Source organism: Bubalus bubalis, chromosome 4, assembly GCF_019923935.1.
Source record: "Bubalus bubalis isolate 160015118507 breed Murrah chromosome 4, NDDB_SH_1, whole genome shotgun sequence".
Lineage (NCBI taxonomy): Eukaryota > Metazoa > Chordata > Mammalia > Artiodactyla > Bovidae > Bubalus > Bubalus bubalis.
The window spans coordinates 134,752,933-134,775,934 of NC_059160.1; the positions used below are offsets into that span (position 1 = coordinate 134,752,933).

Genomic DNA, 23,002 nt, shown 5'->3' on the forward strand with positions numbered 1-23,002 from the left:
AACTTGTATGCATTATGGTATGATGGTCTGAGCAAATCTTACTAAACAGCCGCATTTTCTCATTTTTCTTAAATTAAAAAAAAAATTTTTGTATTTATTTAGTTGTGCTGGGATCTTAGTTGCAGCACTTGGGATCTAGATTTTTGACCAGGGATCAAACCTCGTCTCCTTGCATTGGGAGCACTGAGTCTTAGCCACTGCACCACCAGGGAAGTCCCCTTCAGTTTTCTTAGTCCTTATCTATAACTAAAAAACACCCAGACCAATTAAACTGATAAGAGATATGTATATCAGAAGACTATATAACTGAATGGAATTTTCATTTATTTTAGGAGGACAAGCAACAAAATATTGGAAATTGTGCACACATTTTAAAAATTGTTTATGAATTAAACTATTCTTTCATTATACGCATATCTTTGTATATACCTAACTTAACGGACATCTATCGACCCCCTGTACTTACATATGAAAATTTCTCCCTGCAGTATTATTTTTACAAAAAGGAAATGGTTTAGTACTAGTTCATTTTAATACAGCAATCTTTAAAAGTGATGAGGGTCAAGTTACAGAATCCAGATTCTACATGTGAAACAAGGGTCAGGGGTAGCACCTAAGACTTTCTCAGCTTGGCCACTAGAAGTCTGATATCCTGGAAAACCCTTCATCCTGGGCAAACTAGAACAGCTGGTCACCGTGTGTAAGGACTTGTCTCTTGGTCATTTGGGAGAACGCCCCCTCTCCATGTTCTGAAACAAGCATCTGAGCACCTCTTAAAATAGCTGAGCCAGTAGGATTTATCATCTTGATCAAAGGTTAAGGTAGGCAATTGCATATAGAATTCCAGAAATATCTACTTTTAGAAATGAATTTGTGAGAATGGACCTTCAGATGCTAAAAAAGATAAATAAGTTTAGAGCATCCAAATGTAATTACTGGTTATGCTTCTAGCCTAAAACATCTGCATGGAAAAAGTTTAAAAGTTTAAGCAACTGGCTAGCTTTCTGATTGGCAGGGTTTTATACAGGCATGTGGTTTTGACACTGACTTGATTAAAGCACAAACGTTATATGCTTAACATGAGTACTCTGAACATAACATTAGCTGGTCAAAAGCACAGGTTTGGGATCAAGCAGGTATGGATTCAAATCTCAACTCTAACACTTAACTGGCTGTGTGACTTTCAGTTTCCTTATCTTTAAAACAATGTCATAGGATAGTTGCAAAGATTAAGAGACATTTAAAAAATGTAAAATATTTTCATATCTGTGCTTGGACTATAATAAAATATCCTGAAATAGACATTATACTGATATATTTTTTTCAGTTTTCACCTGAGTATTATGGAATTACATAGCTATATAGCCTCAGACTAATTAGAAAATCAGACTTCCTTATTATAACTGAACATCCATGAGAGACAAAAGGAGATCTTTAATGGCATAACCATTACAAACAAACCAAAAAAGGCTTATAAAAGTCTAACTGCTAAAGTGAATATCCAGAAAATGACCTTTACCTAATTTGACATCACTAGAGGAGAATGAGATTGTCTATGAATGTGGGCTATGCCCTCCTCAAGCTCAATGGACTATGAAGATATGACCAAGAAAATGAAGGAAGAGAAAATTGAATTTTTCCAAAATCGAGAAGGTATTATTAAAAAAACAGTAATAGGGTAGCCAAGTATCAGTATAATATAAAGAAAAGAGACTGTAAGAAATTGATTTTTTCAGCTGTGCTTTTCAGAAAAGCAAAGAAAATTAATTGGGAAGAAGCGTGAGCAATTCATTAATGGAATATTGCGGTCCCTGCTCCCACTCCTCCCCATCTCCCACTACACTTTCTTTTTTCTTTTTTTTTATGCAGGCCATTTTTAAAGTCTGTAATGAATTTCTTACAGTACTGCTTCTGTTTTATGTTTTTTGGCTGCACGGCCTGTGGGATCTTAGCTCCCCGACCACGGATGGAACCTGCATCCCCTGCAGTGGAAGGATAGAGTACCTCCAGGGAAGTCCCTGATTTTCCTGATTTTAGGAAAGTTAATGAGAAAACAGGAGCCTGAATTACTGGGTTTGTTGGCAGTGTGACATAGAGCCACTTGAAAACCAAGCAAGCTGTCATTTTATTCCAGCTACAAACACCAAACAAGATAATCTTCTATTTTCAAAACGGTATTTTTTTAAAATGGTAAAACAGAATTATGCTAACTAATACACATCAGTATTATTTTTGATGTTTTACATTATAAACATACTGCTGCTGCTATTGCTGCTAAGTCGCTTCAGTCGTGTCCGACTCTGTGCGACCCCAGAGAGGGCAGCCCACCAGGCTTCTCCATCCCAGGGATTCTCCAGGCAAGAATGTTGGAGTGGGCTGCCATTTCCTTCTACATAACATTACTTTCTTCATATTATTTAATCTGTTATACAAATATTTCTGATTCAATAGAGCTTCTTCAGTTGCAAAACTCTACTGCTGTGGTCTTAAACTAAGAGGTCTTAGAAAGGTCTTTCCTTAGAAAGGAATATAAGGAAAACAGAACAAGTATGCATTAAACACCTCTGTGCCTCTCTACACACCTTATTTCATGAATAGTCACAATATCTCTGAGAAGTCGTTAGTCTCATTTCTTAAGAAATACAAACGGAACCGCTCAGAGAGGTTAAATAATTTTCCAAGGTTACAAAACTGATAATGATGGTTATGCTAACCAATACTTATTTCATTTACTCATAGTTCAGTTCAGTTCAGTCACTCAGTCCAGTCTGACTTTTTGCGACCCCATGAATCGCAGCACGGCAGGCCTCCCTGTCCGTCACCAACTCCTGGAGTTCACCCAAACTCATGTGCATCAAGTCGGTGATGCCATCCAGCCATCTCATCCTCTGGCGTCCCCTTCTCCTCCTGCCCCCAATCCCTCCCAGCATCAGGGTCTTTTCTAATGAGTCAACTTTTCACGTGAGGTGGCCACAGTATTGGAGTTTCAGCCTCAGCATCAGTCCTTCCAATGAACACCCAGGACTGGTCTCCTTTAGGATGGACTGGTTCAATCGCCTTGCAATCCAAGGGACTCTCAAGAGTCTTCTCCAACACCACAGTTCAAAGGCATCAATTCTTCGATGCTCAGCTTTCTTCACAGTCCAACTTTCACATCCATACATGACGATAGGAAAAACCATAGCCTTGACTAGTCGGACCTTTTTTGGCAAAGTAATGTCTCTAATTTGTAATATGCTCTCTAGGTTGGTCATAACTTTCCTTCTAAGGAGTAAGCGCTTTTTAATTTCATGGCTGCAATCACCATCTGCCATGATTTTGGAGCCCCCAAAAATAAAGTATGACACTGTTTCCACTGTTTCCCCATCTATTTCCCATGAAGTGATGGGACCAGATGCCATGATCTTAGTTTTCTGAATGTTGAGCTTTAAGCCAACTTTTTCACTCTCCTCTTTCACTTTCATCAAGAGGCTCTTTAGTTCCTCTTCACTTTCTGCCATAAGGGTGGTGTCATCTGCATATCTGAGGTTGTTGATATTTCTCCTGACAATCTTGATTCCAGCTTGTGCTTCTTCCAGCCCAGTGTTTCTCATGACGTACTCTGCATATAAGTTAAATAAGCAGGGTTGACAACATACAGCCTTGACGTACTCCTTTTCCTATTTGGAACCAGTCTGTTGTTCCATGTCCAGTTCTAACTGTTGCTTCCTGACCTGCATATAGGTTTCTCAAGAGGCAGGTCAGGTAGTCTGGTATGCCCATCTCTTTCAGAATTTTCCACAGTTTATTGTGATCCACACAGTCAAAGGATTTGGCATAGTCAATAAAGCAGAAATAGATGTTTCTCTGGAACTCTTTTGCTTTTTCCATGATCCAGCAGATGTTGGCAATTTGATCTCTGGTTCCTCTGCCTTTTCTAAAACCAGCTTGAACATCTGTAAGTTCACGGTTCATGTATTGCTGAAGCCTGGCTTGGAGAATTTTGAGCATTACTTTACTAGCGTGTGAGATGAGTGCAATTGTGCAGTAGTTTGAGCATTCTCAAATGAATGAAGCAGGGCAAAGGCTAAGAGAGTTTTGCCAAGAGAATGCACTGGTCATAGAAAACACCCTCTTCTAACAACACAAGAGAGGACTCTACACATGGACATCACCAGAGGGTCAACACCAAAATTAGATTGATTATATTCTTTGCAGCCAAAGATGGAGAAGCTCTATACAGTCAGCAAGAACAAGACCGGGAGCTGACTGTGGCTCAGATCATGAACTCCTTATTGCCAAATTCAGACTTAAATTGAAGAAAGTAGGGAAAACCACTAGACCATTCAGGTATGACCTAAATCAAATCCCTTATGATTATACAGTAGAAGTGAGAAATAGATTTAAGGGACTAGATCTGATAGAAAGAATACCTGATGAACTATGGACTGAGGTTCATGACATTGTACAGGAGACAGGGATCAAGACCATACCCATGGAAAAGAAATGCAAAAAAGCAAAATGGCTGTCAGAGGAGGCCATACAAATAGCTATGAAAAGAAGAGAAGTGAAAAGAAATAGAGGAAAACAACAGAATGGGGGAAGACTAGAGATCTCTTCAAGAAAATTAGAGATACCAAGGGAACATTTCATGCAAAAATGGGCTTGATAAAGGACAGAAATGGTATGGACCTAACAGAAGCACAAGATATTAAGAAGAGGTGTCAAGAATACACAGAAGAACTGTACAAAAAAGATCTTCACAACCCAGATAATCACGATGGTGTGATCACTCACCTAGAGCCAGACATCCTGGAATGTGAAGTCAAGTGGGCCTTAGAAAGCATCACTACAAACAAAGCTAGTGGAGGTGATGGAATTCCAGTTGAGCTATTTCAATTCCTGAAAGATGATGCTGTGAAAGTGCTGCACTCAATCTGCCAGCAAATTTGGAAAACTCATTGTTAGAGAAATTTAAAAAATAGTCTTGTTTAGGTTTCAGAGACAAAGCAGAGCAGGCCTCTGACCTTGCTTCTAACCTCCCTGGATACTGTCCTACCTGGGAGTGGCTGTGAGTGACTGCCTGCTTTGAGTGCAAGACTTGCAGCCGCATAGATAAGATGGGGGAGAAATCTTGCTTGAACCCCTGGAGGGGGCCTGGCTAACCAAGCCCCAGGCTTACCTGCATTCCAAGTTTTACATAACAAAACAAACAGCATTTACAGGAAACCAGAGCTGCAGTTTAGTCACAGATTAAGGATATCAGTTTGCTACCATCCTGGGATTATAAGCAGGAACCCCAAACTGCAATCTTTGAAGTCTCACCCACGGAGTGGATGTGCTGCCTGGGACCCTTTCCCAATGGGACTCCAGATGTGCAGTGACACGGGACTTCTCAGCGCTGATTAACTCTGGATGTTGGTCAAAATTTAATTTGGTGATGTATCCTCTGCTCTATTTCTCTTTTCTTTTAATCTTAGTATATTGAAAGTAAGCTAGATAATTCTAATAAATATTTGTATTACTTATTTGTATATAACGAGTGGCTTATTTGTTAACAAATCCTTTGAACCTGAGACGAAAGTGAAAACTTTTGGCAAAATACTCATCCATCCACAAAACCTTCTAAGGTAGATACCATTGATATGTTCCGTTCAAAAAATGAGAAAACAATATGCAACTTGTCTGTCATCCATGCAGCTAGCAAGTGAGTAAGATAAGATTAACCCACATGGTCCAACCCCAGAGCCTGCTTTTTAGTGCTTGCTCCTGTGTATGCCATACTACCTTTCTCAAGAGACCATCTAGTTCATTCCAGATGAAGGAAAATGCTTAGAATACTGCACAGAATGGGTGCTCAATATATGTTATCATCAGACTGAATCTTTCTTGTTTTTTTCAAAAGAATTCATAATACACAGTCTCAACTTGTAAGTGTAGACTGTGTTATAATTTCCTGTCACTTCCTTTTCAACTGGATACTCTGCTTTCAATGGGAACAGATGAAAGTGTCATTGTTCATTAAATTCCCATTTCTTTATCCCACGAATATTCTATGAGCCCTATACTCTGAGCTTACTGACAAAATAAAACTACAAAGAAGTCAACCATGATAAGAACTGTTAATAATCTGCCAGCAAAGAGGTCCAATTATTACTACAGTGAGTGACTTTTTAATTATTGAAATTAAAACTTGAAAAAATTTTAATTATTTAAAATGATTGGAAATTACAAAATAATTATTGAAATGAAAATTCAACTGATTTTTTGCTGTTGAAATCCAACTCAACACTCTTATATATCTTATTTTTATTTTGCCTGATTTCACCTAGTCCTTACAAGACCTGTGTGATGCAGGTTTCTTAGTTTGCCTTCACAGATGAGGAGACAGTCACTATTGGAGATCAAGGGCTTTGCACAAACTCACAGAACCTGTATCTCCTGACCCAAAGCTCAGTGCTCTCTAATTATTGAAATGAAAATTCAACTGATTTTTTGCTGTTGAAATCCAACTCAACACTCTTATATATCTTATTTTTATTTTGCCTGATTTCACCTAGTCCTTACAAGACCTGTGTGATGCAGGTTTCTTAGTTTGCCTTCACAGATGAGGAGACAGTCACTATTGGAGATCAAGGGCTTTGCACAAACTCACAGAACCTGTATCTCCTGACCCAAAGCTCAGTGCTCTCTCCCTGAGCTTATAATTTTCTCCTAGCCACAGAGATTCAGAATCTGCTGCCAAATCAGAGTCATATACAATCTTCAGACATAGCTTGTTTTGCTCTTTTTTTAATCAGACTTGTGACTGTTTTTATGTTTTGGCCATGCTGCATGTAGGATCTTAGTTCCCTGGACAGGGATTGAACTCTGTCGTTCTGCAATGGAAGTGCAGAGTCTTAATCCCTGGAATGCCAGAGAAGTCCCCATAGACCTGTTTTCTGCCCCAGGTTCCATTACGTGAAGGAGAGGCCAGGATTCCAGAAGGAAAGACATTGCAAAACACACTAAGACAAATATATAGATAATAACATCTTGGATCATTCCCCGAAGAGAACTACAATCACTTATTTAGATATCATACACTAGAGAAAGTGGGATGCCTTTGAGCAGGGTAGGACACAGGCAATGAACTGGCACTGTTAGCTAGGGGTCTGGGGCACTTACATGGCCTCCCCTTAGAGTGGGATCTCATGGGAGCCAGGGAATATGTGGGATCATGGCCCTGGTCTTGCTCACAGTGAGTCCACTGAGTCCATGGGCACATCATACAGTTATTTACCCAGTTCCTAATATTTAATTGGAGCACTAAGGTGCTTATAGGTTCAACAGCAGTGTGGGCACTTGAGGGTGCTCAGTCATGTTCGACTCTGCAAGCCTATGAACTGCAGCCCGCCAAGCTCCTCTGTCATTGGAATTCTCCAGGCAAGAATACTGGAGTAGGTTGCCATTTCCTACTCCGGGGGAACTTCCTGACCCAGAGACTGAAACTGAGTCTCTCGTGTTTCCTGCATTGCCAGGCAGCCCTTTACCACTGGTGCCACATGAGAAGCCCATGTACATGATATTTGGCATAACCTTCTTTCTACATTGCTCTTTGCCCAAGGGAGTAAAAGTTACCATAGTGGAGAAAGCCACGTGGAAGATCTGCAAGTCAACCACCAGCAGCAGCCAGCAGACTAAATCAAAAAGTGAAAGTGAAGTCACTCAGTCGTGTCTGACTCTTTGTGACCCATGGACTGTAGTTGGCCAGGATCCTCCGTCCATGGGACTTTCCAGGCAAGAATACTGGATTTGGTTGCCATTTTCTTCTCCAGGGGATCTTCCTGACTCAGGAATCAAACCCGGGTCTCCTGCATTACAGGCAGACTCTTTACTGTCTGCGCCACCAAGGAATCCCAGAGTAAATCAAGAAAAGTATCAAATCCTATCTAATGAATAGAAGATCATGGATTCACGGAGGAGAGGGAACAGGATTAGCTACTGAAAGGTTACACCACCATTAGCCAAATCAAAATCAGATGTACTGGTTGATAAAGCCCTTTCCATTGCCACAGAAAATTTGAAATTTAATTATAGGGGTTAGTTAATTTTGTCTCTGTCTTTCTATATACCCTTAGATATGCTTCCAACAATCAAATGCACATAAAATCTTGGACAACCTACACTCACATTTTTTATTTTTAAAAATTCATTTTTATCTATTGTAATACAAATACTATGGTATCACTCACTTTAGGTAATTTTTTTTAAGTCAGTGACAACTTTGGATATGTACTCACAAAGGCTATACCTTAACTCTGAAATCATGTGAGACAGTAAAACCCCACGAAATTTTAAATGCTTAGTCCAAAATTTTGGAGACAATGCCCAAATCATACCAATAACATAATGATTTAATTTTCTATGTTAAAAGGGGTTTGTCCTACAAGGAGTAATCAAATGTCCATGCACAAATAGCAATATTTTTATTTTCATGATTTTAGAAAAGAATTCAAGATGACTATTCAATGAATATTTTCAAATTTTACACCAGAGATCATCATATTTGCATGTACAGGTTTAAACTGTAATAAACACTATAGTGACTAGGTAATATAAAATATCTCATATATAACCTGTTCCCAAAGAACTAACAAGTAACCTGCTTATTTAGATTATAATCTGAGTAGAATCTGAGTATGGAGTTAAATTCAAAATAAACTTTAAGAGTTCTAAAAGCATTAAAAACAATTGCAAACACATAACAGAGGTCAGGACCTGATGTCAGACGGAATGGATTTAACCCCAAGTCTCCCAGCTTTGCAGCTTTAGTTAGTAATCTCACTTCATTGAGCTTCACTTTCCCTGTCTGTAAAATGTGTTCATATGAAGACGGAATGAGAGCATATAAAGCACAGAGCTTAGCATACAGCTGTTGGTGTTGTTGTTTGTCACTAAGTCATGTCTGACTCTCTGTGACCCCGTGGAGCCTGCCAGGTTCCTCTGTTCATGGGATTTCCCAGGCAAGAATACTGGAGTGGGTTGCCATTTCCTTCTCCAGGGCATCTTCCTGACCCAGGGATCTAACCCTATCTCCTGCTTGGCAGGCAGATTCTTTACCACTGAGTCACCAGGGAAGCATATAAAGCACAGAGCTGAACACACAGTATGAACTCAAATATTAGAGGTTATTATTTCCATCATTTATTATTAGGGAAATATTCCTATGTGAAAAAGAAGAATATTGGTTGTCAACAAAATTAGGTTCTTTCAGGTTTGACTCAAACCAGCCATTTTGCTGGAATTTGTCTCTGAAGTCTTATATACCAAAATCCTTAACTATAGTCCCTGTGTGGGTCATGTCCGGCCCAGCTGTGCTCTTTCCTTTGCTGCCACGTTTAGTGATGAGATCTTCCCCCTGTTCCAGTCTATTCCCTTGCAGCCTGTCCCCTATTAATTAGCTGTGTCAGCATTGGCAGGCACGTCTTCCTCCACCCAAATACGCTGTGTTCTAAGAATTTTGGCACCACTTCTGAACCAATGTCATATAGATGGTACTATGGAACTCCTGTCTAGAAAATAGGCTCTCAACATACATTTATCAAATGTGTTGTAACTTTTCTGACAGTAAAGCAAAAACATGTTAATCAGGAATAACCCATTCTTTACATCAAATGTTTGAGGTTGGTTAGCCTTTTCCTGGAATTTCATTTGGAACATGTCAATCTTCCTATATAACTTATGTGCCTCTGATTATAACTCAAATATAACTCTTAACCATTTCATTACTTAAACAAATATTCAATTACATTTTACTAGATAATAAGAGTGGGCATAATATTTTTACAATCTAAAATATAATATTTAAGGAATTCCCTGGTGGTCCAGTGGTTGGGACTCTGCGCTTTCACTGGTAAGAACCCAGGTTCCATCCCTGGTCAGGAGACTAAGAACATGCTGGCTGTGTGGCATGGCCAAAAATAAGAAATAAATGAATAATAAAATATTTCTACGTGACTAATACACATTTCTATTTGTTCAAACTGAATATGAAAAACTAGAACTTCTGCCTACACTGTATTTCAACTGTGATTCCCCTCCAATTTATATAACATTGGTGTATTGTTTTTAAAAAAATCTAATAGCTGAACATTTGGATTTACAGAGACGATACATTTGAAAGTGACTATCTGATTTACAAAATACATGTTTAATATTTAGAAGGAAAAGTAATTAAGTCTTTCAGACATTCAGAAGAAACTTGGAAAGCTGGTGTTTTTAAAAAATTCCCTGCCAACAGCTCCTAGGAATCATGAGTCTGGTGATGTTTAACACAGAATACAACAAGTACAATACATCACAAAAGTATTTCCCCCAAAACTGTCAGTGCTCTCAGGCCCTGAGTCCGGTACCCTTTCCTCTCCTATAACCAAGATCATCATCAACCACTCAGTTTTATCTGCTCATGCCTTATCTTTCACAAAAACAATCATTATTATGAGGTACTTGAAAATCTACTTTTTACTTCTGCTATGACCTTGTGATTGAGGCCCTGGTGACAGGTACTGCGGAACAGCAGGATGTTTAGAACTCAAACAGCTCAACACAGCCCTGTTCAACCAACCGATATGAAAGCGACCACTTCCCACATCAGTGAGAAGTGGCAGGTGTCAGTGACACCTAAGTTTCACTCTTCCCTCTCTCTTTTCCTTTGTTGTGCTAGAGAGACAAGTGCTAAAATTTAAAAAACCCCTCCCATGCCTTGCAAGAAAACATAATGTGCATTGTTAAAACACACTTATCCCTCGAAATACTGTAATTCACTGGGTGGGCATTTCATTAAAGCAACAATTTTTGGCGAAGTGGTGGTTGAAAGTGAATTATCCCTGAGCATTTTCACTCCTTACATTAACGTCATTCATTAAAACGACATTTAACTTTCAAAGCTTAGAAAAGCGTCATTGTGACCAGATTTCTTACCTACAACAATGCCATAGGAAAAAAACAGAAAGTAGATATTGGGGGCAAAACTGCTCAACATCAGGCCTCCTGCCACCAGGAAGCCACTGAAGATTGTCACGGCTCTCGCTCCAAAAGATGAGACACACACGCTGCAGACAGGACCTAAAATCATAAACGAAACCTTCACTTATTTAACAGCAACCTCCTCTCCACAATCCTATTATCCATCCCATGGGAAGTTTAAAATGATTCTTTCCATCATAAAACAACAAAATAACAATAAGCCACTGCATATTCACTATGGGTTGGACACTCTGCTACTTCACATAAACAATCTTACTTCACCGCATCCCTGGGAGCTAGGTGTTTTTGTTATCCTCATTTTTTTTTTTTATAAGGAAATTAAACTTGCAGGACAGTAAGGTCACATAGTTAAGAAATTGGGGTTCTGGAGTCAGACTTGATTAAATTCTCAATGAGGGTAACAGCAGCAGCCACAGAGTAGCAATAAAGAAATAAAAACCCAGACTGTCTGACTCTTTGAGTCCACCAGTTTTATTATTATTTTTTTTGGTAGCATGCCATATGGCATGTGAGATCTTACTTCCCTGACCAGGGATCCAACCTGCGCCCCCTCACTGGGAGCACAGAGTCTTAACCACTGGACCATCAGGGAAGTCCCTTGAGCCCACCATCTTAACCATCACACTCTTCTGAGGATTTTGGTCTCCTAGACAGGCCATAACATCTTTTCTATCCAAAGCTCCTATCCAGCACAAGACCAGTCATATAATTGATGACAAAAATAAACTTGATGATTCACTCAATGCAGTCAATAGCAACCCTATAGAGAGGCGAAGTGAGGAGTGAGGTTACTCCCCTCCTAGAGAATGTTCTGGCAGGGGTTTGGGGGGTGGGGTGCGGTGGTAATGCTTCGACCTTACTCACCCAGGCATGAGTTTGTCAGTACCATGTCCTACATACCACATGCAACCTGGAATTTGGGGGAGGAAGTGCGCTGTTCACTGACAGGCAAGGGGACCATCACTTGGACCAGTCCTACGCAGAGGTGGGCAATTGCTCATGTACTAAGATTTAAGTGATAGTGAAATCTGTTCTCACTAGTGCCGTACCTTCAAAGTATCTACAACTACGGAGCTTAGCGTTATTAGAAATAAAAGGACATGAAGGGTTACTTATAGCTCAATAGTCTCACGTACACTCAAGGAAACTGAAGCCCAGAAGGGTTGCATGGCCATGGTTCAAAGAAAGAGTCTAATATTGGATAGCAAAGAGAAACACCTTAACTGAATTCACAACAACCTTTCAAGGTACAATCTATTATCCCCAATTTTTAAAACACATACTCATCAGGATGGCTAAATATAAACAACAGTAAGTACTAGCAAGAATGTAGAGCAATTACAGCTCCCACAGTGCTGACATGATCTTCTGAAGCGGAACATAGCACCATACAACTCAGAAGTTCTACTTCCGGGTATGTGAGTGTGTGTGCTAAGCCACTTCAGCCGTGTCTGACTCTGTGACCCCATAGACTGTAGCCCACCAGGATTCTCTGTCCATGGAATTCTCCAGGCAAGAATACTGGAGTGGGTTGCCACGTCTTCCGCCAGGGGATCTTCCCGACCCACAAATGGAACCCATGTGTCTAGTTTCCTGAATTGGCAGGCAAGTTCTTTACCACTAGCGCCACCTACCTACACCCAAAGTCATAAACATAAATGGTTATGGCAAAACTAGTCATACAGTAGCCGGAGAAGGCAATGGCACCCCACTCCAGTACTCTTGCCTGGAAAATCCCATGGACGGAGGAGCCTGGTAGGCTGCAGTCCATTGGGTCCCTAGGAGTTGGACATGACTCAGCGACTTCACTTTCACTTTTCATTTTTATGCACTGGAGAAGGAAATGGCAACCCACTCCAGTGTTCTTGCCTGGAGAATCCCAGGGACGGGGGAGCCTGGTGGGCTGCCATCCATGGGGTCGCACAGAGTCGGACACGACTGAAGCGACTTAGCAGCAGCAGCAGCAGTCATAGTAGCCAGTGCCTACAAATACAGATGTTCTTCAGTAGTAGAAGGTATGAGGAGATTCAAACAATGGACTATGATAAAGCCATGAGAATGAATGATCTACAGCTACACACAGCAACAGCAATGCAGGAGTAATCTCACAAATGAATGCAGAGTGGAAGACCCAACATGAAAAAAGTACACGTTCAGTAATTTCAATTATTTTCAGCACTTTTTAAGATTTTTTTTGATGTGGATAATTTTTTAAGTCTTTATTGAATTTGTTACAATATTGTTCTGTTTTACGTTTTTTGGGTTTTTTGGCCACAAGGCACGCGGCATCTTAGCTCGCCAACCAGGGATCGAATCTGCACTCACTACATTAGAAGGCAAAGTCTTAACCACTGGACCTGCCAAGGAAGTCCCAGTACTTAGTCCTTCTCAGTACAAAAAGAGGCAAAACTAATCTAGTCAGAAGTCAGGACAGCAGTTATCTTTGGTAGGGGTTAGGGAGCTGTATCCAGAAGGGAACGCAGCCCAACTTCTAGGTGCTCTAACGTCCTGTTTCTGGATGTGAATGTGCTCATTACATGAGTGTGTCTGGTTTGTAAAAAAAAAATTACAGAGCTATATTCTCATGACATGCACACTTTTCTGTACATATCTTAAAAGTTTTTAAGAAAACGCAAATGGAGAGATGGTGTCATCCATCCACAGCCTTGTAAGTGGTGGAACCAGGATCTGACGATCCCAGGCCCATGCTCACCAATACCAGGCCCATTCTTATTCAACACGTTATTAACTGGAGACATACATATAGTGTATTATGGCCACAGGGATTAGTTTCTGCAAAAATCCCCCAGTCAACAATGTGCTAAGCACATATTTAAGACCAGGTTATGATCACTGAGATATTACCAGCTTTTAAAGCCTACAGACATCCCACATTCCTCCCTGGTCATTTCAGGCCCTCTTCTGTGAACCAGTACAGAGAAGAAAACTGATATATTTACATGACAGAAGAGAATATTATATGCCAGTGTTTTAGGAGGAAAAGCCATTTGAAAGACCATACTTTTTATCTGACAGTTGAGCTATTGAGCTATGTGTATACCCAAAAAAGAAACACTTAGATACTTCAAAAATAGAAATGATTTTAAGAGTCAAATTTCATAAATGGATAAAGTCATGACCCTTTTCTGCTGTTTACCAAATTGTACTGACATTGAGAGTCAGTGTTTACAAATTCATCTGTCACATGGAATTGAAACAGAGATTGTAACTGGCATACTTGAAAAGTTTTAAGTTTCACCCTCGAAGTAGGTCTTTAAATTTATTCTCCTTAATGCATGTGAATTCTACAAGGAAACCCAGAGTTTGGGAAGCTGGGAGTGGGATGAAGGGTAATAAATTTCATAGCATGTACAGTCAAAATCACTACTTTATAAAATATGTGATATTATTATCAATTTTGTGATAAATTATTTTATCATGCTGTCTAATACATGATTCTTTGAAAAAACTTAAGCTTAAGGAAGAAACAAGCAGAGATTCTTTAACAAATTAAAACAGCAAATTGAAACTTTTTTAAAGAAATTCTCACCTCACACCTGACTGACTTTGTTAAAAAGATAACAAATAAGTGCTAGTTACAATGTGTAGAAAAGGGAACCCCCATGCACTGTTGGTGAGAATGTAAATTGGTGTAGCCACAATGCAAAACAATATGGAGATTCCTCAAAAACTTAAAAATAGAACTACCATAACATCCAGCAATTTCATTCCTGGGTCTTCATTCAAAGAAAACAAAAACACTAATTCAAAAAGATATATGCATCTCCATGTTAAGTGCAGCATTATTTACAATAGCCAAGATATGAAACCAACTTAAGTGCCCATCAATAGATAAATGGATGTGTGGTGTGTGTGTGTGTGTGTGTGTATATATATTTATATATATACAATGGAATGTTACTCAGCCATCAAAAAGAATGAAATCTTACTATTTGTGACACTATGGATGGACCTAGAGAGTATTACACTAAGTGAAATAAGTCAGACAGAGAAAGATAAATACTGTATGATTTCACTTATATGTGTAACCTAAAAAAGTAAAATGAACAAACATATCTAAACAGAAACAGTCATGGATACAGAGAACAAACTGGTGGTTGCCAGAGGGGAGTGGTATAGAGGGAGAGAAAACTAGATCAGGGAAATTAAGAGATGCAAACTTCCAGTTACAAAACAAAGGAGTCACAGGTATGAAATGCAGAGCGTGGGGAATACAGTCAATAATTATAGAGTGTCTTAGTATGGTGACAGAGTGTAATTACACTTATTATGGTGATCATTTAAAAACATGTGCTGTGCTCCGCTTAGTCGCTCAGTTGTGTCCTACTCCTTGCGACCTCATGCATTGTAGCCCACCAGGCTCCTCTGTCCATGGGGATTCTCCAGGCAAGAATACTGGAGTGGGTTGCCATGCCCTCCTCCAGGGGGTCACCCCAACCCAGGAATCAAACCCAGGTCTCCTGCATTGCAGGTGGATTCTTCACCACCTGAGCCACCAGGGAAGCTCACTTAAAAACACATCGAAATAGCAAATCACTATGCTGTGTATTAGAACTAACATGGTGCTGTAAGTCAGTTAGACTTCAAAAACAAACAAGCCAACAAACAAGCTCATAGGAAAAGAAATCAAGTATGTGGTTACCAGAGGTAGAGGGTAGAGGGAAGAAGAACTGGAGGACAGTGGTCAAAAGGTCCAAACTTTCAGTTATAAGGTAAATAAGCACTAGGGTTGAAATGTACAACATGATAAATATAATTAACACTGTTGTATTTATATATGAAAGTTGCTAAGAGAGTGAATCCTCACAGTTCTCATTGCAAGGAAAAAATTTTTTTCTACTTCTTTAAAGCTGTCCATATATAAAATGTTGGATGTTCACTAAACTAAAACATAATGATAGGAAAAAAAATGTTTTCTATCTCTTTAATGCTGTGCATATACGAAATGATGGATGTTCACTAAATTTACTGTGGTAATCATTTCATGATAAATGTAAGTTAAATCATGCTATACACCTTAAACTTATACGCACTTTATGTCAATTATTCCTGCATAAAACTAGAAGAAAAAAAATTCTCTACTTTCACACCATCAACTGCTGCTAACTGAAATGAAAAAAAATCTTGATGTCAGAGGTTAAAGACAAAGAATTTTAGAGCTGAAAGACGCCTTGGAAAGGGTCCAAAGGTAAAATGATGAAACTGGAGCTTAAAAGGATCATGTGATTTGACCAAGAATCCATAGCTAATCAATGACAGAGCTAAGGCCAAAGTCTGCCCAACATTCTTCCCAACTGAGAAGTGTTTCCATTGGTACCTTAATGGTTTTCTAGAAATATGTTTAAAAAACACCTACATACTTTTGTATTATCTCACAGTCTAAGTAGCTTAATGAATTTATGGAAGATGAAAACATGACATTTATGCTCATTTTGGTGCTTAAAGGTTTAGAACAAATTATTTTATTCTCATCCTCAGAACCAGGGTATTTCTAGACTTGATTTCAGATCAGATCAGATGAGATCAGTCGCTCAGTCATGTCCAACTCTTTGTGACCCCATGAATCGCAGCACGCCAGGCCTCCCTATCCATCACCACTCCCGGAGTTCACTCAGACTCACGTCCATCGAGTCATCCAGCCATCTCATCCTCTGTCATCCCCTTCTCCTCCTGCCCCCAATCCCTCCCAGCATCAGAGTTTTTTCCAATGAGTCAACTCTTCGCATGAGGTGGCCAAAGTACTGGAGTTTCAGCTTTAGCATCATTCCTTCCAAAGAAATCCCAGGGCTGATCTCCTTCAGAATGGACTGGTTGGATCTCCTTGCAGTCCAAGGGACTCTCAAGAGTCTTCTCCAACACCACAGTTCAAAAGCATCAATTCTTCGGCACTCAGCCTTCTTCACAGTCCAACTCTCACATCCATAAATGACCACAGGAAAAACCATAGCCTTGACTAGTCGGACCTTTGTTGGCAAAGTAATGTCTCTGCTTTTCAATATGTTGTCTAGGTTGGTCATAACTTTCCTTCCAAGGAGTAAGCGTCTTTTAATTTCATGGCTGCAGTCACCATCTGCAGTGATTTTGGAGCCCCCCAAAATAAAATCTGACACTGTTTCCACTGTTTCCCCATCTATTTCCCATGAAATGGTGGGACCGGATGCCATGATCTTCGTTTTCTGAATGTTGAGCTTTAAGCCAACTTTTTCACTCTCCACTTTCACTTTCATCAAGAGGCTTTTTAGTTCCTCTTCACTTTCTGCCATAAGGGTGGTGTCATCTGCATATCTGAGGTTATTGATATTTCTCCCGGCAATCTTGATTCCAGCTTGTGTTTCTTCCAGCCCAGCGTTTCTCATGATGTACTCTGCATATAAGTTAAATAAACAGGGTGACAATATACAGCCTTGACGAACTCCTTTTCCTATTTGGAACCAGTCTGTTGTTCCATGTCCAGTTCTAACTGTTGCTTCCTGACCTGCATACAAATTTCTCAAGAGGCAGATCAGGTGGTCTGGCATTCCCATCTCTTTCAGAATTTTCCACAGTTTATTGTGATCCACACAGTCAAAGGCTTTGGCATAGTCAATAAAGCAGAAATAGACACAGCAGCCCCAGGTTTCATCAATAACAATTAGGGCAAAGTACACTGGAAGTGACCAGTCAGTTACACCCACAAAACCTGACACATTTATGTGTTTAGCTCTTTACAGTAACAGGCAAGTTCTCCAAGATGATAAACCATAGATTATTTCTCAGCATTGGACTAGTTTCTATTCAAGAGACTAAATAAATTAAACGACTACTCTCAGGGGAGATTGATGAGGCTTTAGGTGTTTTACTTTGCAGAAGGAACCTTTCGAACATAAGTCAGTTAACTTGTAATGTGACCAGTGATTCCACTGCTTGGGATCTGTAAAATTTTAGAAAAAAGGGAGGGAGGAGCATCATCATTGGGTTGCTGATTTTTTTTTACTTTGACAAATAAAAACATTTTTTAAATGTAATAACCATCTATTTTCATTGCTTCATCATTAAAGCAGAAGAAGGAATATTTCAATAAGGAAATAGTGAGAGGGATATATTTTCAGAGTAAAATGGAAGCTAGTACAATAGTGGGAAATACATACAATGTATCACTGTCTTCATATTCATTTTGTCTTCTGTGAAAAGTTTTCTTTTTTCTTTTTTTGGTTTAGTTTTTCTTTTTTGGCCATACTGTGCAGCATATGGGATCTTAGTTTCCCTACCAAGAATCAAACCCATGCCTCTTGCATTGGAAGCTCAGAGTCTTACCACTGGACCACTACGGAAGACCCCATGAAAATTTTTCTTGAGCTCATAGTTTTATATGTATTGGGGTTTAGGAGCCATTATTACTACCTTCTGTTAATCTTGTTTGCTTAGATGAACTGAAAATGCTCAGTAGCAGGGCTGGCAGTCAGCACAGAAGAATGGCTTGAGGATAGCAGGTGACAGGTGGGGCGGTAAGAGGTATGCATGTATGCATGCCCAGTGGTTTAGTTGTGTCCGACTCTTTGCAACCCCGTGGACTGTAGCCCACCAGGCTCCTCTGTCCATGAGATTCTCCAGGCAAGAGTACTGGAGTGGGTTGCCATGCCTTCCTTGGTAAGACGTAGGCAGGGTCCTAAAAGATATTCCACTCTTTTGCATAGTGGCCTGGCAACATCTTTGGCACGATGCTGACACTTTCCCTCTAAAAAAGGTGAGAATTTGCTGTATGACAGAGGGAGCTCAAAACCAGGGCTCTGTGACTACCTAGAGGGGTGGCAGGTGGGGAAAAGGTTCAAAAGGAAGGGGACATATGTATGCCTATGGTTGATTCATGCTGATGTATGGCAGAAACCAACACAATATTGTAAAGCGATTATCCTCTAATTAAAAATAAATAAAATTTTCAAAAGAGGTTAAGAACTTACATATTAGGGAGTAGCCCTATAAACCAAAGTGAGCAATGAAGAATGAAAGGAGGATACAGATGAGTTTTAAGACAGCTGTGCTTAGTCACTCAGTCATGTCCAACCCTTTGTGACCCCATGGATTGTAGCCTGCCAGGCTCCTCTGTCCATGGAATTCTCCAAGCAAGAATACTGGAGTGGGTTGCCATGCCCTCCTCCAGGGGATCTTCCCAACCCAGGAATCAAACCTAGGTCTCCTGCATTGTGGGCAGATTCTTTACCATCTAAGCCACCAGGGAAGCCCTGTTGCTGCTGCTGCTAAGTCACTTCAGTCATGTCCAACTCTGTGCGACCCCATAGACGGCTTCACACCAGGCTCCCCCATCCCTGGGATTCTTCAGGCAAGAACACTGGAGTGGGTTGCCATTTTCTTCTCCAATGCATGAAAGTGAAAAGTGAAGTCGTTCAGTCGTGTCTGACTCTAAGCAAACCCATGGACTGCAGCCTACCAGGCTCCTCCATCCATGGGATTTTCCAAGCAAGAGTACTGGAGAGGGGTGCCATTGACTTCTCTGAAGGAAAGCCTTACTACATCTTAAATACAAAATGAAACAAAAATATAAAACCATGTGTTCATAGCCATCTGAAGATCTGACTGGTTGATATTATTCTCAGTCAAGAGGGAAATGAAAATGAAAACTCCAGTGGAAAAAGTGTTTTGTTATGATCAAGGGTGAATTAGAAAATGAGAAGGATGAATTGTTTTAAGGAAGTCAGAATGAACTACTAGTAAGGGATGAAGTTGTTTCCTTTAGCCCTTCAGGGTGATGTGGGAAGAAACTGTTAAATTTTTGCTGGTGGTTGAGATTAGCAAGGAGGAAGAATACACTGATTAAAATTTTAAAATTTGCTATGAATAGTAACATAAATTTAAGGCTGCACGAAGCACACAAAAAAGTAAATATCTGACCATTACCATTCCCCCACTATTTACCAAGCATCCGTTAGAGAAGCACTGCTGCAAAACAGAAAAATAAGAAACTACACATGGAATGTTAAAGTTTCTAGTAGCTCCATGAGCAAAAGAAAAAGAGGTAAAATTGATGTCAATAATATAGTTTACCTAACTGACTGTATCGAAAGCATTATCACTTCAGCATTTCAATATCATTAGAGAAATTCTACACTCCTTTATTTTGTACTAAGTCTTTGAAATCCAGTATGTATTTGTGACACTTAAATCACATCTCATCTTGAAATAACCACATTGTTAAGTACCCAGCAGCCACATATGGCTGGTTACTGTTCTGGGCCATACAGCCCTGGTGTGCAGTCTCATGGCACCTGGTCTCCTATCATGGGAGGAAAGGACACAGAGAAGAACACACACAGTTTCCAAGCAAGGCCAAAAGGCAAAACAAACGAAGGTCCAAACCTAAGGCCGTGGGTGATTAAGTCCCAAAAGAAAGGTTCAGATCATGTGTTTGGAAACTTAAGAAAAGGGAGATCATCATGGGCCAACGAACCGAGTCTTGAACTGGGCTGTGAAGTATGGTTATATTGACAAAAGGAATGAAAAACATCCTCAATGGAGGCAACAGAACCATAATGCAGTTTTCCAGTTTATAAATTTTGTAAGAAAGCTTTGGGAAAGAAATTATCTCCTTTGAAAAAGAAATCAACTTCCATGAACTTCTCTCTCCCAAAAAGATTCAGAGAGTCCCCAGAGTGATAGGATGGCCTGGCCTGCCACAGGGCATAGAAATATCTCACTCTATTCATATTAGAGTGAGAAATAAATTATAGGGACTTCCCTGGTGGTCCAGTGGTTAAGGTTCTGTGCTTCCAATGCAGGGGGTGCAGGTTTGATCCCTGGTTGGACAGTTAAGATCCCCAGGCCTCCAGGCTAAAAATCCAGAACATGAACAACAGAAGCAATATTATTCTTGCTTCAACAAACAACAGAAACAAATTCAATAAGGTCTTTTAAAATGATCCACATCAAAAAAAATCTTAAAAAAAAGAATGAAATTATAGCAGGTTGAAATTTGACATATATATATATATATATGGCTTCCTTGGTGGCTCAGCAATAGAATCTGCCTACAACGTAGGAGATATGGATTCGATTCCTATGTTGGGAAGATCCCCTGGAGGAGGGCATGGCAATCCACTCCAGTATTCTTGCCAGGAAAATACCATGGACAAAGGAGCCTGGCGGGCTACAGTCCATGGGGTCACAAAGAGTGGAACACGACTGAAGCAACTGAGAACATACATTTTGTGTGTGTGTATGTGTGTGTATAATGAAATTATAACCAGGCTGTGTGCTCACAGTGCTGTAAAGGTTCCCTAACAGAGTAGACTGATTGGGTTCAGGACTCCCATCCCTCCACTTACAATGCAGGGAGCCCAACAATGCAGGTTCCTCCTTCCTCGTTCTTGCTGAGACCAGAAATTTTAAGTTTATCTTCCTGAGGAAGAGAAAGGCACTATGGAGCCACACCCACTCAAATCCTTGCTGTCAAGTATACTGATCACCTTTGCTTGTGGGTTGGTTTGGCATATTACACACATTTGCTTTTTTCAAGTCAGCAAAACCTACATGATTCGCACCAATCAACCGTAGACCCACCTAGCACGCTGGGAGCAGGCCAAAGTAACAGGAGGCAGAAATTCAGCTCTACACAAAGGAGTCTACAGTACTTGGGGGTAAAATTGTATGGATACACTCAAACTCAGCTCTGCCAACACTTGCAACTCAGGCAGCAAATCTGTTGGCTATACTGACTTATTATATTAACCCAGGGATAGATGTACTGACTCCTTAGCAATTTGAAGACCTTTAAAGGAACTAAGGGCAAAAAATGAGAGGGAAGGGACTATTCAATCTATTTGGAGTACAAAACTGCAGAACAAAAGATCTCTCTGCTCCATCAGCATCTCTGTTGTTGGAAAAATGGCCCCACCCTTCTCCTTGAATTTGAAGAATTACATCTAACCAAAGAGTGCTTTCTCTCAATTTAATAAAAGACTGAATAATATTCCACTGTATATATGTAGAGCAGAAATTAACACAGTATTGTAACACAAATATACTCCAATAAAAAGTAATAAAGGGGCTTCCTCCCCAGTGGTACAGTGGATAAGAATTAGCCTGCCAATGCAGCGGACACAGGGTTGATCCCTGGTCTGGGAACATTCCACACGCGGTGCAGCAATTAAGTCCACGTGCCACGACTACTGGAGCCCTTGAGCTCTAGAGCCCACGAACCACAACTATCGAAGCCTGCACGCCTAGAGCCTTTGCTCCACAGCAAGAGAAGTCACTGCAACGAGAAGCCCATGCATGGCAACTAGAGAGTAGCCCCCAATCTCTGCAACTAGAAAAAGTCTGTGTGCAGCAATGAAGATCCAGTGCAACAACAACAACAAAATATGTATATATAAGGCCATGATTGCCCTTTAGTTCAGTGACCTTCCATTCCTTCTGTATCCTTCAGATTCTGACCAGAGAAACTGAACCAGAAGTAGACGTATGTTAGGAGATTTATGGCAAGGAAGTGGCTTATGCGGTTGTGGGGCTTGGTGAGGCAAGTATGGTGTCCACAGGATAGGCATCAGTAAGGGCAGGTTGGAACTCTCTCCCACAGGATGAAACCACAGCCTGCAGGCAGAATTTCTTCTTCTGAAAAGCTCCCTTATGCTCATAAAGTCTTTCAACAAATTGAATCAGATCCATCTAGTTTATTCAGGATAATCTCTCTGACTTAGAGTCAACTGACTATGGACTTAGAGCACATCTATAAAACACCTTCACAGCCACACCTCCATGAGTGTTTCAACAACCACAGAATGTAGCCTAGCCAAGTTGACACCAACTGTCACACCTATTGGCTATACCTGCTGCTGCTAAGTCGCTTCAGTCGTGTCTGACTCTGTGCAACCCCAAAGACGGCAGCCCACCAGGCTCCCCCGTCTAACACAATGTTATATACCTAACACACCTGTGTCACACCTAACACAATCTCTCCTTCTCCAGCCAAATTCACTCTACC

At 40.3% G+C, this 23,002-nt stretch overlaps 1 protein-coding gene across 2 annotated transcripts in view; it reads right to left on the reverse strand.

Annotated features, from left to right (window-relative positions):
* SLC16A9 (solute carrier family 16 member 9) overlaps nt 1-23,002 on the reverse strand; it is an 83,559-nt gene that overhangs the window by 18,515 nt on the left and 42,042 nt on the right. Inside the window, exon 3 of one of the 2 annotated variants that reach the window (XM_006074794.4) lies at nt 10,942-11,085. The exons of the other annotated variant lie outside the window; for it this stretch is intronic. Coding sequence (XP_006074856.3) covers nt 10,942-11,085 — 144 coding nt within the window. The remainder of the gene's footprint in view (nt 1-10,941; nt 11,086-23,002) is intronic. 2 annotated transcript variants of the gene reach the window in all.